Source organism: Prionailurus bengalensis, chromosome D1 (genome assembly GCF_016509475.1).
Source record: "Prionailurus bengalensis isolate Pbe53 chromosome D1, Fcat_Pben_1.1_paternal_pri, whole genome shotgun sequence".
In the NCBI taxonomy this organism is placed as follows: domain Eukaryota; kingdom Metazoa; phylum Chordata; class Mammalia; order Carnivora; family Felidae; genus Prionailurus; species Prionailurus bengalensis.
The window spans coordinates 6889679-6908825 of record NC_057346.1 but is presented as its reverse complement, the minus strand read 5'-3'; the positions used below and the strand labels follow the sequence as shown (position 1 = coordinate 6908825).

Genomic DNA, 19147 nt, shown 5'->3' with positions numbered 1-19147 from the left:
TTATGTTATTTACACAGATCCTAAACGTATCTAAAGAACCACTTAAAAGGACAGTCACAGTAAAGTTCAATTTATACATATTTTTATGGATTAGCTAAATTATATGAAGCACAGTATTTTGAATTTTCAAACAACTTTGACAGTGTAGAAATAACCAAAACAGCTAATATTTTAACAAACTGTAGAAAACAAAGGGCTTCATAAAATTTAAAGACGGTCATATTATACTTTTCATGCAATACTTATTTATAGTGAGATAGCTACTTCCAAAATTAATTAAACTACAGGAATAAGGGGAGAAACAAGAGGGAGAGAGGGGCCGGAGCACAAAGTCCTGATCCTGTTTGTAAGGCGGTTGGGTTACAAGTGCACAGTCAAGACTAACTTGCATGTTCCTTAATCACCTCTTCTTGTAGATAAGTAAATGAAGAAATGACCAGAAACAACTTCAGAGAGTAGGTGGGGGGGGGGGGGCACTAAGGGAAGACACATCTGGGCTTCCTTTCAAAACAGGGTCCTTCTTTTTTACCACTGTTTCATCCTGCCCTAAAAATTACATGGAGCTGCTATAGTAATAAATACCCCAAAACTGAAATCTTCCTTTTATTTGCTTTTGAAATGCACATGGCCTTGATGAAAGATCAAGCGTACTCATGCTGAACAGCTCTCATAAGGGTTGTGAGAAAACCTTACCTTTTCCAGGTAGGTCTGCATGATGACCGCAGGGTTTTCTAAGCAAGTTTCCGCCAACCAGGTGCCGCAAACCCTCAGACATTCTGTGTACAGAAGTCTTAGGCTGGGATCATTCTGTATATGAAAAGCAAAATCTTAAAATGTAATTCACTATCATGACTATGCGGAAGTATCTTCCATGTAGGGGAAAAAAGCAGGTTAAAAATATTTTTCCTCGTATATGCCAGGCACTTTAGCAAGGCTTGATTTCTGTATGTTACCTCATCTCATCCCCACAAGAACCCTGTGAGGGGAGGACTCTATTACCCTTCATCTGCAGAGTGCAGTGGCAGTACGGACGTACATACAGAGGTGGCAGGTACCTGGAGCCAGGCTGATTCCGGGCCCCACTTGTTAAGCAACGTGTAAACATCATACTGTATCAGCTCCCGGAGCTCTGGTATAATGGTAAAACTCTCCGATGAGGATGTCCTAAAGTGCCCAATACCGGAAAGGCAGGTGCGTGTCAGAAGGAGAGCACTGTGGCCACACCTGCAAACACCGCACGACTCCCGCAAACACCTCTACTGTGCCCATAATACGCTGGAGAGACAGCTACAGAGGCACACAGATTTCCAGTAACCAGTGGGTAATGTTAAATAAAATATGAGACATTCTTTTTCCTAAGTATGAAGACTGACAACTTAATTGTTCCAACTTGCTTCCTTTTTAAACTTTGGTTCTCTCACACATTTCCATTTCTTTATTTTGAATTTATAGTAGCTATTTCTTCCCCCTCCACCTCCTGTACTGGCTATTTCATGTTTGTTTCCATCATACTCTTCTCGAATTCTATATAAAGTTTAAAAAAAAATGCTTAACACTGGGTTAAATCAAATAAATCTACCACAAGATGGACTAACAGAATTATTGGAAAGAGAAACTAAAATTAGTATTTCTAAACTTCTTTACAAATAGTAATTTTCCAGGCTCCTTTTTATAATTTCTTGTTCATAGATAAGCAAATTTCAAGGCTTTAATAAAACTGTGGACTTATTAAAAATATTTTAGGGGGCACCTCAGTGGCTCAGTCGGTTGAGCGTCTGACTTGATTTCGGCTCAGGTCATAATCCCAAAGTCGTGGGATCAAACCTCCTGTTGGGCTCCACACTGAGCATGGAGCCTGCTTAAGATTCTCTCTCTCAGGGCGTCTGGGTGGCTCAGTCAGTTAAGCGTCCGACTTGGGCTCAGGTCATGATCTCACGGTTCGTGAGTTTGTGCCCCGCATTGGGCTCTGTGCTAACAACCCAGAGCCTGGAGCCTGCTTTGGATTCCGTGTCTCCCTCTCTCCCTGCCCCCCCTCCGCTGATGCTCTATCTCTATCTCAAAAATAAACAAACATTAAAAAAATTAAAAATATATCTATTTTAAAGCTCAGTGGTTGCTTTACAACAGTAAAATACTAATTCAGCCAATTAAAAAAAAACCAGTAAACCTCTGCACCACTGGAGTCCAGCTTCTTGATCATCTGCTTGAGGACACTCAGGGCGAGACTCCGCTCGTTTCTTGCCCAAAATACTTGGGCCTCCTCCAGCTGCCACTCGGAGACACCACGACCAGGTGGGTTGTACTGTTTAATGTGAAATATTGCCCGTTCGGGGAGCTGAAATGAAAACGACATATGGGAATAAATACCATTACTGTTACTACTGCTAGTACGAATCATGGAAGCAGTAACTCCCATCACTGACGACGGTTTGTCAGGACGGTCTCAAGTACATCTGTGCCTGCCTCCCTCAGCCCCGCATCCATCTGGTTCTCTCACAAATACATACATATAGATGTATACATAAGCACATGTACGAACACACGTGTGTGTATGCGTGCAGTATATAAGACCACTGAATTGTTATCAATATAGTCAGTTAGGTATCTTCTCATTTCAGAACCATGAGATTGAGGCTTAGAGAAGTACCCTGTCCAAGGCTTGAACTCGGGTCTGATGCCAAAACGGGAAATCTTGAACAATTATCCTAAGCAATATTTTTATAGCAATCTGTTTCTCGGTGACACTTCTGTTTTACTCGTGCTTTCCATTTTCTGGGTCATAGAAGAAAAAGTCATAGGGTGAGACGACATCATTTTAAATCTTATTACCTGAGTGTTCTTAAAAGTTCGGGCTAGTATGGAGAGTTCTACAAGGTGCGTGGTGAGAATATCCTTAAAACATTCTCTCTGGGAGTTTTCCATTTCCTTTTCCATCAAGATCTCCAAAATGACTGTGCGGAGAGCCATGATGGGCTCCTGAAAACTAAAGTCACTGTCTTTGAGAAGCTGGGAGTGTTTCCGCCACTTAGCGTAGACTTCGGAGGGCTGCCTACCGGGGACCGATCTGAAAGCAACATCACAGAAGCCACGTAAGCAAGAGAAATGAAGGACAAAAATGCTACCACACAGCTTCTGCATTTAAGATAAAACACAAAGGAGTTTTGACAGTAATGACATGAGAGCTTAAAAAGGATACAAAGTAAGCACCAAAGTTTAGAAAACTACAAAACCATCAGACTTGTGAGGGTCAGCACAGGGGCTACAGATGATGAATGTTTTTAAAGATTTTCTTAAAAATACTCTTAAAGCTCACAAAAAGCAGCATTTCTAAGTATATATTCTTCTGAAACGAGAACACCTTCATGAGGCTTGGTATCAGAACGCCGACACCTCTAGTCCCGCTTCAACGTTCCCTGTGGCAAAAGGCGGCATGTCAGCAAGGAAAGGGAACAAGTGTATTAATTTCTGCTGTGCCCAAGTGGGTGCAGGGGAGGACTCTATGCATAATTACAGCTGCTAAAGAAATCACAATTCAGGGGGAGAAATGCTGGTAGCCGGCAAAGGTCTCACTCCCCAACATTATTTATTAAAGGAAGAGAAAATGCATATTCTGCAATTAGTTTACATGAAAAGGATGCTTCCCACACGGTCACACTAAGCAATACCGTCCAATCCTTGAGGGCCACTGTACTGACAGGAATCAAGATGAAGAAGGGACAGTAAGAAGATGACAAGGTGATGACTAGGAAATGAAAGCTCCTTCAGGAAGCTTCCAGATGGGAGGGGCCAACATGGCAGAGAAGTAGGGGGATCCAAAGTTCCCTCCTTTATGAAACAAAGCAGTGTTGAAACTAAAGGACTTTGAATTCTCAGAGTTCCAGGGACCCACAGGGATAACCTGACTGCCATAAATGCGTGATTCTGAACTGGGAGAGATGAAACGAACGGAGGAGAGGGATCCCCTTCTGCAGAGACACAAAGGGAAGAGAAAGTGCAGCTGGGGAAGCATAGGACTGTATCTGGACAAGAGAGAAACCTCAAACCAGGACGGAGAAAAAGCCCATCTCTAACTGCAGGGCTTGCTCCGGACTGGGCCAGCTGTCCGGATCATGCGACTGGGGAGGAGGGGAGCCAGCCCCAGGCTCGGGGACTAGGTCGCGGGTGCAGTCCGCAGTAGGAGAAAGCGATCCCCTCCCTGGAGTGCTGCGGGAAAGGGCAAAGCCTGCTGCGCCTGCCAGTCGGGGACCACATATCTGGCGGCGTGCAGCGGCACTTCGCCAGTACCCGGGCGCACGGAGCGGGAGTTTGAGTCCCAGCCAAGCCCCAGGCATGGAGTCGGTGGAGCAGGACAAACCGCCTCGTCTGCGTCCTCATTTGTGTCCGTGGCACAGTGAGGACGGCTCGAACAGAGTGGTTTGGAACACCAGGTCTGTGAAGAAGAGACTGGGGGTTGCCATCACCACCAAGGGGGGGACTTCAGCTAACAGACGGCAGGGCCCACAGTGGAGGCGGGACCCGCCTACACCAAACCACGCCCCCCGGCGCCGGGTGCTGTGTATCTACGGGAACAGGATTGGCGCTGAGGAACCGGACGCCCCCTCCTCCAGACCTGAGCTGCTGCATTGCCTGGATTAATTCTCGGATAATTCTAATTATAGACATATATTCTTCCTTCCTTTTCGTCTTTTTCTCTCTTCCCTCCTCCAGTCTGGTTACTCTGGTTGTTGCTTTGTTTAAGCAGACATATTTAATCCATTTCCTTGATACATGTTCCACACCTCCTTCTTAATTCCCCATTCTCTCTCTCTGGATTAAGCTGTATAGTTTCTCTGTCTGGATAACTTTATTTTCTTTTCTTTTTCCCCACTTCCTTCTTTATTTTCCCTTCTCTCTCTCTGGATTAAGCCACAGAGTTTCTCTGCCTGGTCAATTTTTATTTTTTCTTTCTCCCCGGCCCCTGTCATTTCTCTCTCCGTATGCGATAAGGCCTCTTCCAACAGAACTGCCTCTACCCTATGGTTTACTTGCAGCTGGTGTTTCTGTTTCTGGCTTTTCGTTTGTTTGCATGTTTTTGTTTTCTGAGTTTTGTTTGTTTTCCTTTCCAGGGCTACTTGAATGAACAAATGAAAGCACACTTAGTGGAGGGTTCAAAACACCACTACCGTAGGGAGATTTAGAATTTAGAATAATAGTCATAATACTAATCGCTGGTGGGCGCCTGAGTGGCTCAGTCGGTTGAGTGTCCGACTTCAGCTCAGGTCGTAATCTCACAGTTCGTGAGTTCGAGCCCCGCAACGGGCTCTATGCTGACAGCTCAGGGCCTGGAGCCTGCTTCGGACTCTGTGTCTCCCTCTCTCTCTGCTCCTCCCCTGCTCACACGCTGTCTCTCTCTCTCAAAAATAAATAAAGATTAAAAAAAATAAAAAAAAAAAAGATTAATCGTTGGACTTGAAAAAAGCACAGAAGACAGCAGAGAATCTACTGCTGTAGAGATCAAGGAACTAAAAAATAGTAATGATGAATTTAAAAATGCTGTAAATGAGGTGCAAAATAAACTAGAGGCAGTCACAGAAAGAACTGAAGAGGCAGAGGGGAGAATTAGAGAACTAAGTGACTCAATGAAACAGAACAACATCCGTATCATAGGAATTCCAGAAGAAGAAGATAGAGAAAAGGGCCGAAGGTGTGCTTGAAAAAATCACAGTTGATAACTTCCCCAATCTGGGGAAGGAAACAGACACTGAAATCCAGGAGGCACAGAGAACTCCCTTCAGACGTAACTTGAATCGATCTTCTGCATGACATATCACAGCCAAACTGGCAAAATACAAAGACAAAGAGAGAATTCTGAAAGCAGCCTGAGATAAACAGACCTTAACCTACAAGGGTAGACATATAAGGGTAGTAGCTGACCTATCTACTGAAACTTGGCAGGCCAAAAAGGAATGGCAGGAAATTTTCAATGTGATGAAAATGAAAAACATGCAGCCAAGAATCCTTTATCCAGCAAGCCTGTCATTCAGAATAGGAGAGATCAAGGTGTTCCCAAACAAAACTGAAGGAATTCATCACCACTAAACCAGACGTACAAGAGATCCTAAGGGGGACTCTGTGAGTGTTACGGAGACCACAAAGGATCAGAGACATCACTAGAAGCATGAAACCTACAGACAAGACAATGGCTCTAAACCCTTATCTTTCAATAAGAACACTGAATATAAATGGACTAAATGCTCCAATCAAAAGACACAGGGTATCAGAATGGATACAAAAACAAGACCCATCTATTCGCTGTCTACAAGAGACCCATTTTAGACCTGAGGACACCTTCAGATTGAAAGTGAGGGGATGGAGAACCATCTCTCATGCTACTAGAAGTGAAAGAAAGTTGGAGTAGCCATACTTATATCAGACAAACTAGATTTTAAACTAAAGACAGTAACAAGAGATGAAGAGGGGCATTACATAATAATTACAAGGTCTATCCATCAGGAAGAGCTAACAATTATAAATGTCTATGTGCCGAATATGGGAGCCCCCAAATACATAAAACAATTATTTACAAACATAAGCGATCTTATTGGTAAGAACTGCAGGGGACTTTAATACTCCACTTACAACAATGGAAAGATCATCTGGACAGAAAATCAATAAAGAAACAATGGTCCTGAATGATACACTGGACCAGATGGACTTGACAGATATATTTAGAAATTTTCATCCAAAAACAGCAGAATATATGTTTTTCTCGAGTGCACATGTAACATTCTCCAAGACAGATCACATACTGAGCCACCAAAAAACCCTCAATAAATACAAAAGAATTGAGATCATGCCATACACACTTTCAGATCACAATGCTATGAAACTTGAAATCAACCACAGGAAAAAGTTTGGAAAACCTCCAAATGCATGGAGGTTAAAGAACATCCTACTAAAAAACAAATGGGTCAACCAGGCAATTACAGAAGAAATTAAAAAATGTATGGAAACAAATGAAAATGAAAACACAACAATCCAAACCCTTTGGGATGCAGCAAAGGCAGTTCTAAGAGGGAAATACATTGCAATCCAGGCCTATCTCAAGAAACAAGAAAAATCCCAAATACGAAATCTAACAGCACAGCACACCTAAAGGAACTAGAAGCAGAACAGCAAAAAAACCCCATACCCAGCAGAAAAAAAGGAATAATAAAGATCAGAGCAGAAATAAATAATGTAGAATTCAAAAAAACAGAACAGATCAATGAAACTAAGAGTTGGTTTTTTGAAAAAATAAGTAAAATTGATAAACCTCTAGCCATGTTTCTCAAAAAGAAAAGAGAGAGTGGGGCGCCTGGGTGGTGCAGTCGGTTAAGCGTCCGACTTCAGCCAGGTCACGATCTCGCAGTCCGGGAGTTCGAGCCCCACGTCGGGCTCTGGGCTGATGGCTCAGAGCCTGGAGCCTGTTTCCGATTCTGTGTCTCCCTCTCTCTCTGCCCCTCCCCCGTTCATGCTCTGTCTCTCTCTGTCCCAAAAATAAATAAACGTTGAAAAAAAAAAATTTTTTTTAAAAAAAGAAAAAAAAAAAAAAGAAAAGAGAGAGGACCCAAATAGATAAAATAACAAATGAAAATGGATATATCACAACCAATCCCTCAGAAATACAAGCAATTATCAGGGAATACTATGAAAAATTATATGCCAACAAACTGGACAACCTGGAAGAAATGGACAAATTCCTAGATACCCACACACTACCAAAACTCAAATGGGAAGAAACAGAAAATCTGAACAGACCCATAACTAGTGAAGAAACTGAAAGTTATCAAAAATCTCCCAACAAATAAAACTCCTGGACCAGATGGCTAGTCCCGGGGAATTCTACCAGACATTTAAAGCAGAGTTAATACTTATCCTTCTCAAGCTGTTCCAAAAAACAGAAATGGAAGGAAAACGTCCAGATTCATTCTATGAAGCCAGCATTATCTTGATTCCTAAACCAGACAGAGACCTCATAAAAAAGGAGAACTATAGGCCAATATCCCTGATGAACATGGATGCAAAAATTCTCAAGATACTAGCAAATCGAATAGGTACAAACAGAGAGGGAGGGAGGCAAACCACAAGAGACTACTAAATACAGAGAAGAAACTAAGGGTGGATGGGGGGGTAGGGGAGAGGGAAAATGGGTGATGGGCACTGAGGAGGGCACTTATTGGGATGAGCACTGGGTGTTGTATGTAAGCCAATTTGACAATAAATTATATTCATTAAAAAAAAAAAAGTATGCTTTTAGTACAGCATGGCAGCATAAACCTAAAACAACACCAATGCTAACACAGTGCTGAAGACAGAATGGCCGATCACGTGCTATGGCGAAAAAAACCGTGGAAAAGCAATTTTATCTGGGGTAGGAAGGGGGGAAAGCTGTGAATCAGTACAATGATGCTAAATTTTAAAAACCGGAATTTTTACAATAAATATTTTTTAAAATGTTTCAGCGGTCAGCGCTCACCTCCCGTCTCAGTTCTCTGGTCAGCACTCACCTCCTGTCTCAGTCCTCCGGTCAAGGCTCACCCTCTGTCTTAGTTCTCTGGTCAGGGCTCACTGCACACAGCAGACCTGCCCTCGGGGGAGAGGTACAGCATCACAGGAACCACATACCTGGAGAAAAGCTCCCCGATGTTTTCGAGCTCTCCAATGGCCTGCAGCCTGCTGAGGGTGGGGTAGAGCGAGTACACGGACTCGAGGCTGCCCCTACACAGCTCCTCCACTTCTCTCACCCTGGGGGCAAAAGACAAGACACTTGGGACACGAAGAGGCTTGCAGAAAGATCAAAGTTCAAATCTGTGGATACAGAGTTGCTTTGCTGGCTCTGCTGTTGACCTAATGCTGTGGGGGCTCCAGCATCCTGAGGCAGAAACACCATCCTCGCATGGACCTGTACTGCAACCCAGCCCTAAGCCGCAGGCTGTCTAACCTGCACTCCCCTGCACCTAGGTTTCTTCGCTTTCAGAATTCTTCTGAACATTAGAGAATACACAGAGAAAGAGCCTAACAAAATGGCCAGCACATAATAAGCACCAAAATAGCAGCAAACATTTTTGTAACCAAATATAGGATTTAACAGGTCACTAACTACTGTTAAATAAATAGTATGTTACCTGTGTTTAACCTATTATAGTTAAGTACCTTCTGGTGTATTATCTGATTGCGCCTCATAACAAGCCTAAGTATTGGTAAGTACTAACCACAGTCAGCACTTAACAAAAAGAACACCAGTGCTAAGAGGTAAATGCCATACAACTACCAACGGAGGCGAGGTTACAACTCTTGAGACACAGAGGCCCAGGAACAGGACAGAGAGGTGGGAATCTCGTTCTCGAGGGCTCTACATAAAGAGCTGACCTGGTCCCAAAGGGAATTTTTTTTTTTTAAGGAAAGAATAGATTTGAACCACATGAACAAGTAAAAAGATCTTATCAGAAAAAAAGAATGTAACAATTTATGTAAGCACCTAACATGAGCAAGCTCCTCCATCTAAAACAAAAAAATAAAAAGGTACTATTATAGTATGTGTGTGTGTGTGTGTGTGTACCTATATATACCTGACAAATATGAATAGAGAATTCTCTCATATAAAACCGCTGAAACACAGAGAATACCCTTCCAAGAGACGGAAAACACCCACAGTTCCTATTAAGAACATTCCTGCAGAAGATAAAACTCATCTGAGCACTTACTTCTCAGATGTACATAAGCTACAAAATTGTTACAGGATTTCGCCTCCCCCTTCTGCACTGTTTGAATCCCAACACTGACTGGCATGATTTATTCCACAGCGAAGGTGCTGCCTGACAAGAGGGTGGGAATGACGAAGACACAACCTGACCAAAGCCACCAAGTCCTTACCCTTCAGCAGTGCGAATCCGCTTGCTGAAATTACTCATCAAGTTTTCAGAAAAGCAGCCAGGACACTAAATGTTAAAATACAGTAACTCTTTTTACAATACCTGGCATATTTGAGACTTTCATAAAATGTGGAGAATTCTCTATCTCTCAGAGACTGTAGAGCATTGTACACGGATTCATGGTAACTGGTTCCCTCCATTCCTTTACTGAGATAATTAAAACATAAGAGAAAAAAATATATTTAAAAACAAAAAGTCTTAAAATGTACATGTATATACAATAAAACTGCACCAAAAAAACAAAATTTGACAACTAAAATTAAGGCGTCTCCATTTCAAACAATGCATTTCTAGAAATTCTGGCAAGAAATACAAAGAATCTTGTGGGTCATTTAAGTTATTCAAGCAGAAAAAAGGGTATTTCTCAGATCTTTGGCCTGGTTCTCATTCTCACTTATTCAGCGAACACCGACTATGTGCCAGGGGGCACCAGGCTCCAAAGCCGGGGCAGAGCGGGGGAAGGGGGCCCATGACTGGACAGGTCAGATGAGGTCGCCATTCCCATGGAGTTCATGTTGTGGTTCAGAGAAGATGGACAATAAATACGCCAGACGCTGACAAGGAACGTGCAGAGAATTAAAACGGTAACAAAAGAGAAGGCCCGGGTGGCAACCTGAGATGGGTGGTCAGGGAATGTCTGAGACACGACGCTGTCCAACTAGAATCTGCATGACGAGAAGCCACACCCGGGGCAACAGGGGCAACAGGCAGCAGATACATTCAAGGCCTTTACGTACCAACAGCCTGGTGTGCAGGAAGAACACAGAGAAAGCCTACGTGCCTGAAATACAGCAGGCAGCGGGAAGAGTATACGGTGACTTAGAGAGGAAGCAAGAGTAAATGCTATAAAAATATGAAAGCGTATCTCTCTAATCACACAGCAATCTAACAGTCTGAAATCTGAAAGACACTCCAATTGACGAAATTTTTTTCTGTGAAGGCAATTAAACATACAATTAATATGGTTTCGTTTTTTGGTGCCTATGTCATCAAAAGACTTTTTACATAAATGAGAAATCTTTTCTAAGATCAGGTGTTTGGCTTTCCATTCGGAGCAAATGGTGATGTTACATACAGGGCTACAAACGGTATCTTCCCATGTTCCTGGATTAGCAGTATTTTTTCATGAAAGAAAATATCCCATCGCTAAAGATAAGAAGTCTTAGGAGTGCTGTCCAGCCGCGATGGTGCTACCTGACCGCGGGGACTGGGAAGCGGAAAGGCTATACTTCTCTTTGGGTTCATAAACAATCAATGAGAAGATTCTCAGGAGAAAAAACATTTTACATTTCTATTTTCAAGTATGTCTGGCAGCAGGCGGGGGTGGAGGGTGGGGTGGGGGCGGGGAGGGGTGCCCTGATGGAATTAGAGGGTGTAACTCAACCCAGGTAGGTGAACTGCTTACTGCTGTCATGTTTAAGCCACTCGGGCATCTCTATAGCCTGCAGCATGTATAAAACATGAGAAACCCCCCAACTCTTGTTATGCTCACAGAGTAAGTTTAAAAACAGTTCATTATAGGGGTGCCTGGGTGGCTCAGTCCGTTAAGCATCTGACTCCTGATTTTGAGTCAGGTCACAGTCTCACGGTTCATGAGTTCGAGCCCTGCGTCAGGCTCTGTACTGTCAGCACGAAGCCTGCTTAGGATTCTCTTTCCTTTTCCTTGTCTCTCTGCCCCTCCCCTGCTTATGCACGCTCTCTCTTTCCCTTTCTCTCACTCAAAATAAATATATAAACTTAAAAAAGAATAAAAACAGCTCATCGGTTACAACCAGAAGAAAATGTCCAAGCTCTTACTTGGCAGAAACACAGTGGTCCCACTGCATATTCCTCCATGCTGCTTGGTAACAGAGCTCCTGCAGCTCTGCACACCACTCTTTATTTTCAAGGTCTAATCCTTTTAAATAGACGGAAAGGATATGGCAGAGTCCCAAATTCTGCAGGGCCTAAGCAGGAGTTTAAAAAAAAAAAAGTAGTCAAAGATAACAAAACTAGCGAAAAAAATAACGGCCAAACATGAAAAGTAGGGGCGCCTGGGGGGCTCAGTCGGTTCAGCAACCAGCTTCAGCTCAGGTCATGATCTCATGACTTGTGAGTTCAAGCCCGGCAGTGAACTCTCCATCCTCAGGAGCCTGCTTCAGATCCTCTGTCTCCCTCTCTCTCTGCCCCCTCCCATGCTTGCTCTCTCTCTCTCTCTCTCTCTCTCTCTAAAATAAACATTAAAAAACAACAAAACATGAGAAGTAACTTTCACAACACCATCACTGAAAATCCCCAAGTACCATTTCGTTTGCTCTCCCCGAAACATAAAGACAGACTGAAGCCCGGCTGAGGGGCGCCAGCCAGCAGCACAGATGACAGCCTCCGGACCACCTGACATACAGACTACGAGCAAGAGTTTACGTGAGGCTTTCCACGGAAAGGGTGTAATCCATGACCTGCCACACTGCGTGCTGGCAAGAAATGTCTTCTGCTGGCTAACGAGACTGTGATCAACAAACCCACACCACCTTTCAGGTCAGTGACCCTCTGGGTTTTGACCCCAATGCCCGTGTCCAGAGTTTACGTGGCCGACTGAAGACGCCACCCATGTACTGAAATCCCCTCACGTGACACGGGACTTCACCAGAGCAGAAGAGAACTCACCTGGATGATTCCTGCCTGGCGGGTGGATGAGGAGATTGCCGTCTCAAGGTCATATGTCACCAGGGCTTTCCCCCACATGGCTTCATGCTCGTACGTTCGCAGCCTGTAATTACAGATTCCCAAGGTACCTCTGAGTTCTACCTGCGTGTGGCTCCTTCACAGACAGAATTACCATCCCGCCATCCAGAAGCATGGGTTTTACCTGGTAAGGGGCTGCAGCATCTTCCCCCCACCACAGCCGTACAGGCTATCTGGCTCTCCGATACTTCTATAGATTTCTAAGAGCAGATCCTAAAAACAGGGCAGCAACAAAAATTGGAGATGGGAAAAATACCACTTTATGAATTCAACAAATTGGAAATTATATCATTACCAACATGTCTCCCAACTACACATTATTGTCATAAACGTAAAAGATAGTGATATGGAAATGTATACCAAAGATGTGAATCGGCAACACAACAAAATGATCCCAGACAACAGAATGACTCCCTGAAAAGAAGTGCTCACAATTTCATGCATTAAATAAGAAATCAACCTCAATTTATCAGGCTTTCAAACACATGCATAAGTAATCATTAAAACAAAAACAAAGAATCCTATCAACAGCTAAAAATGGACACAGGAAAATGACATCTGCAAAGTCTGACTCTTGGAAACTGAACGTAGTAAAAATAAAGGTCATGAACTTTTCTTTCAAAGAAAACTCGAAACTGAATTATGTTACAATTGGTAAAACAAAGTAAGGATAAAGAAGCAGCCTGATGACTCCAATCTTTGTTGTAAAATGTACACAGAATGGATTCTGTTTAAAACCATCTCAGTAAAATAAAAATGAAAACAGAAAGACAACAGAAGACTGGAAAAGCTAGAAACGTCTGCACAGAAAACCATTCAAGCAATTTTACTGCTTAATGGTGCTTGCTCTGGGAAATATTTACTAAATACAACTTCACGGATACTGGCATAAGTCTGTAATTCTGATTCTTTTTTTTTTTGTTAATGTTTATTTATTCTTGATAGCACAAGTGTGAGTTGGGGATGGGCAGAGAGAGAGGGGGAGACAGAATCCAAAGCAGGCTCCAGGCTCTGAGCCATCAACACAGAGCCCAACGCAGGGCTCAAACCCACGAACTGTAAGAACATTACCTGAGCTGAAGTCGGACACTCAACCGACTGAGCCTCCCAGGCGCCCCTGCAGTTTGAATTCTAATGAAACTGTTTCTATTCATGAACGTGAAATTGAGCCCTTGGTGCTGGAATGCTCAGTACCCAGCTTAGCGCAGTAGCCAGCCTAGCACAGAAAATACTGCAAAAACTCAGCAAAAGAGGGTAAAATATAAAAAAGCACAAATGGAAAAGAGAAAGGAGAATGGGATCAACAGTAGAGAACATACAAGACGCCAGGAGAGGCTAATGGTGCTAAGGGTTAGTGAAACATCAGAGAAGATGCTGAAAGGAAGGCGACCCCCATGCTAGTAACACAAAGTTCACAGGGCCCACGAGCAAGTGCTGCTTCTGGGAGGAGGCTAGTCTTTCACAAGTCCAGCTGTTAAGGAAAAGGAGGCCAGAAAGGGTGACAGAAGAGAGAAATGACTTATTTTTTTTTTTTTAATATTTATTTTTGAGAGAGAGAGAGAGAGAGAGAGAGACAGAGAGACACAGAGACAGAGAGAGACAGAGAGTGAGCTGGGCAGGGGCAGACAGGGAGACACAGAATCCAAAGGAGGCTCCAGGCTTTGAGCTGTCAGCAGAGAACCCAACGCAGGGCTCGAATCCACAGACTGCGAGCTCCTGATCTGAGCCGAAGTCGGACACTTAACCAATTGAGCCAACCAGGCACCCCGGAAATGACTTTATTTTTAAGTAGGCTCCATGCCCAAAGTGGGGCCTGATCCCACGACCCTGAGATCAACAGTCACGAGCTCTACCAACTGAGCCAGCCACGCGCCCGTGCAGGAGAATGACTTGAACAGAAGTGTGACAACATCTGGACACCTCCAGAGGGAGCAGAGCACAGTGAAGAGTAACTGTTCTGAGAAAGAACTCATAAACAACGAAGCACAGGAAGGACTGTGTTGACTAGAAGGAGAAAGTGTTTCTCCACTTTAACAACAGGAAAGGTTACACTGAGCGATGCAGGGGGATTTCGTGTTTGATGCGGAGATGTGCTGGGACTTCCTCTCTACCTCCCCGGTTTTCTTCGAGAAGCAGGAGGCAAGCTACAAGCAAAAGGGAAGAGACAAAGTGGAGAGGTAGAAACGGCCATTTCAGAGGACTGAGCCGACCAAAGAAATTCAGTGAGAATGGCCAACTTAGGAGTAGGCATGAAGAGATTTATAGAAGGGGTTCCTGGGGGGCTCAGTCGGTTAAGTGTCCAACTCTTTGTTTCAGCTCAGGTCACGACCTCATAGTTCATGGGATCGAGCCCTATGTTGGGCTCTGTGCTGACGGTGTGGAGCCTGTTTGGGATTCTCTCTCTTTCTCTAAATACATAAACATTAAAAAAAACTTTATAGAAGGAATCAGCCCTGCGATGTGACATACAGTAAACAAGTAAACAAATGAATATATGATTACAGATGTTAAATTCTATAAAGAAAAAAAACAGGCTACTGTGGCAGAAAAATCTGTGGTATAAATGTGCTGTATGAGATAGGTGGTTTTACTTCCAAGTGTCAGATGAAGGAACTCAAGGTTGGAAAGGGGGAGTAATCTGCACAAGATTCTACAAGTGGCAGAGTCAGGATTAGAACTCAACTCTGTCTACCCCGAGGCCTAACGTTCAGACCGTGAGCTTACGTACAGGGCACTCAGCCCAAACAGTAACGTCAGTCTGAAAATCAAATGATGTCTCTAGCATCTCTATAATAAAATAATAATACAAAATAAACAGTATCACAAATAATAAGGTCTCTGTAATATTTACCTGTAAACTTATTCCAGTTTCTTCTTTACTTTTTTCACTCAAACTAGAAATCGTTGTATTCTGGCTTGCTTCTTCAAACATAAGGCTTCTGTTTGTCACAAGAGCACATCTTTTAATGAAAATATACTATTGTGAAGCTTACTAACACACACACTATAGCCTTGAATGAGAAAAACTAACCAAGGTGACAGATAAAACATAATGAACCATTTATACTTTAAAATGTAATACGACTCACACCTAGAATGGAAAAAAATTGTGAATATTAATTCTTCTCATGATTATCAAATATTAATGACAATCTCATAGACAGGAAGGCCATATGTCAAATTGTGCTTATTTATAGGGCCAGGCCTGTTTAAAAATAAATGGTCTCCAACTTCTAATGTTTTGTCAGGGGTTTTACCCGAAGTTCAACCTCATTAATAATCACGGGCACACAAGACCACACCGAGACACCACATAACAAGTGATAAATCGGTAAAAATTAGCAAGTGTGATAATACTAAGTGTTCACAAAGAGGGGCATGGGTGGGATCCACCCACCCAAGGTTATAAAACCACTAAGTGACAGGATGGAGGCACAGATCTGGGCACCCCAAGGCCTCAGCTTTCAGCCCTGCACGTACATACAGGATATTCAGTCCCATCAGATAATTTCAACTCCCAAGTCGTGTCAGCTATAAAGTTGGTGACAATAATTATCCCGTGTATAAAATCAATAGTAACCCAAGTGGGAGTGCCTCTGTTATTACTTATCAATCGATTCCTGTTTGGCTCCCTCCTTCAAACGTAAGGCTTTCTACGGATCCACTCCCATAACTCCATTTCTGACAAGTATGCAAAGGGCTGTGACCACTTTCAGAAACAATCTGGCACTATCTTGGCAAGGCTGAACTTCTGCATCCCCTGCAGCCCAGTAGTTTTCCCCTTAGACACAGATCCTGAACCGGGGAAGGAGGAAACGAATCGTGGTGCACCGCCCCCCCCGCTGGGACACGCAGTGGCAGTGACAAAGTACTGACCACAGCAACACACGACATAGATAAATCTTACAAAGATACCGAACGGAGAAACAAGTTCTAGAAAAGCACACACGTAATTTGTCGTGAAGCTCAAAAATGAGGAAAACTAAACTATATTTATGTATTCATACTCCTAGGATAAAAACAGCACCTATAAGAATGAACACAAAACACGAGCTCATGTTCACCTCCTGGAGGGAAGACAGAGGGATGGGACAGAGGAGACTGCTGCCTGACAGAAGAGTAGCGACAACGTCCAATTTATGTGTAGCTATTACATCTATTTTCCTTATTGGCAGGTCATGCAGAAGACAGTTTTCAGAAGAGAAATTTGGAGAGCAGGGGAGACAGTACTAGAGGTTGTTAACTTTGTCCGTCTAAGGCTGTAATTAATCCAGGAAAAACAGAGCCGCCAGGACCTGGCAGACGCTGCCTCAAATACCAGTGACACTCCCATAACCAAGGTCGCGAATGAACACCTTTGGCCTAAATCTGTTTGAGGGAGTTTTACACTTCTTTCTGAAAAATTATGGACACTAGCTTTGAAATCTCGTATGTTCTCAGGAGCAAGTTAACAAAACTTTATGGTACCTGACTGAGTCACTGAAGAAAACCAGCGTTCCCTACCCTCCGTCAAGCTCATCCCTCTGTCTGCCCTTCCTGTCCCATCAGGCACTTGGGGAAAAAATCGAAAATCAAAACCAAACTGTTAAAGCAAATTGCAAGCCTTCTCTGTCAAGGACTTGTTCCTAAAGTTAACCAAATCAAAATCTGGGCCTCCTGCTTGTTAAACAATTCTGCAAAAGTTTCCCAAATTCTATCCAATCACCTATCTACAAATTAAGGTGATTTTATTTACACTCATAGACGAGTGGTGCCTGGGTGGCTCAGTCTGTTAAGCATCCGACTTCGGCTCAGGTCATGATCTCACAGTTGTTGAGTTGGAGCCCCACGTCAGGTTGTGTGCTGACGGCTCAGAGCCCGGAGCCTGCTTCGGATTCTGTGTCTCCCTCTCCCTCTCAGCCCCTCCCCCACTCATGCTCTGTCTCTCAAAAATAAATAAACATTATACTACTAGACAAGTGTATTCACTCCCGGTTACAAAGAAATACTAATTAGAAGAAATACTAATTAGAAAGAAACATACAATGAAACCAAGATACTGAAACACATTCAGATCATAATTACTACTGCCAAGTATGTAGACCCTGACTCAAATGTTAAGTCTCCAAGAATGGGCAATGATCCATTTCTTACTCATAACATATTTAACGAACATAACTGTCTTCATACAGTCTATAGTGATGATGAACCAATTACATATTATACATAGTATCTACATATCATAGATTTTTGTTTTCATTTGAAAAGGAGAAATTAAATACCAAACCAGAGACTTAAGAAATCAGTCCAAGTAACTCATTTATTTATGTTTGGACGAGGATCTGAATTCTGGCTCCTGGTTTTCCACAGTCTAAAAACCACACTGTTTCCAGCTTAAGGACAGTCCAAGGTAGAAATCGTTCAAGCATGAGAAATATAGCAACATATTATATCTTTGCCATTGCAATTCTGTAAGAGGAGTGATTCTGTGGTGGGAAAATGAGGCTAAGAAGAAAAATAAACACTAGGCTACTTCAAATGAGTAAGATCTCAGGAGTGCAGCTGGAATAATACAGTGTGCATTCTCTACTCTTTAACCTCCTTGCTTTCTTGTTTTTCACTAAGATCTAGGACAACACCTATTCAACTCCTATTAGAATTCTAACTCAGAGGACAAGTTAATTAAGTTGGTAGAAATACAGGTAGATAGCAAAGTAATGAAAGTAATTGAGTCACAGAAAGAAATCACTACATTACTTTATAATAAACAAGGAAAATGGACCTTGGACAAGCTGGGGGATTAGTGGTAAAAGTAATTTCGCTGAAATCAAGCAATCACTCAATCATCTGAAAACCATTTATTGATCACTTCTATTAAATTCCCAAAGCTACCGCTAGGGGGAAAAGAGAGATGAATAAGGAGTTTGCTATGTAGAATTTCTACAATTCTTAAGGAATAAACATCTGTGTTTTATTTCAGAGCAGAATTATTTATATCTTTTAAAATATTATTTCACTTTAATAGAAAACTTCTATCTAAAATGTCTTTTAAATGGGGGAATGGGAGCAAAATAAAATACATACCTTTACTGAAACAATGTCAACACTGATTTAAAAAACCAAGTGTCTAAATTCCATTACCTTTTCTCCTGGTCATCTGTGCTCTTCTTATCTGCATAAATTTCCGCATAGAGCAATGCTGTAAAGTGAGCAGCACAAGACTGAGCCACCTTAGCAACCTCCAGGTAATTCAACTCCAGCCAGAAAGCATCATCAAAAACCGTTCCTAAGGAAGGTCTAAGGAAAAACTTAACATCAAGTCATGTCCATTTCTTTAACTTCAATATCAAAAGAAGAGTATGCTGATATAGAACACAACGGTAGCAAGCGTTAAAAAGAAAATTAGATTCAAATAGCCAAAAACCGCATGTCCCCAACATACAGCTGTAAACATGTTAACATACTACGGCTGAAGAGCCCTATCTGACCCC

General features: G+C 42.6%; 1 protein-coding gene across 4 annotated transcripts in view; it reads right to left on the bottom strand.

Moving 5' to 3' along the window:
* The window catches only part of ATM (ATM serine/threonine kinase), a 130113-nt gene that overhangs the window by 26490 nt on the left and 84476 nt on the right, over positions 1-19147 (bottom strand). For 3 of the 4 annotated variants that reach the window (XM_043579252.1, XM_043579250.1, XM_043579251.1), the window contains 10 exons: positions 18798-18953; positions 15529-15637; positions 12802-12890; positions 12600-12702; positions 11751-11899; positions 9996-10100; positions 8647-8766; positions 2830-3064; positions 2168-2335; positions 694-807 (listed from right to left, as the gene is read on the bottom strand). In XM_043579252.1, the coding sequence (XP_043435187.1) occupies positions 694-807; positions 2168-2335; positions 2830-3064; positions 8647-8766; positions 9996-10100; positions 11751-11899; positions 12600-12702; positions 12802-12890; positions 15529-15637; positions 18798-18953 (1348 nt within the window). The remainder of the gene's footprint in view (positions 1-693; positions 808-2167; positions 2336-2829; positions 3065-8646; positions 8767-9995; positions 10101-11750; positions 11900-12599; positions 12703-12801; positions 12891-15528; positions 15638-18797; positions 18954-19147) is intronic. The other variant, XM_043579253.1, reaches the window with a different exon arrangement.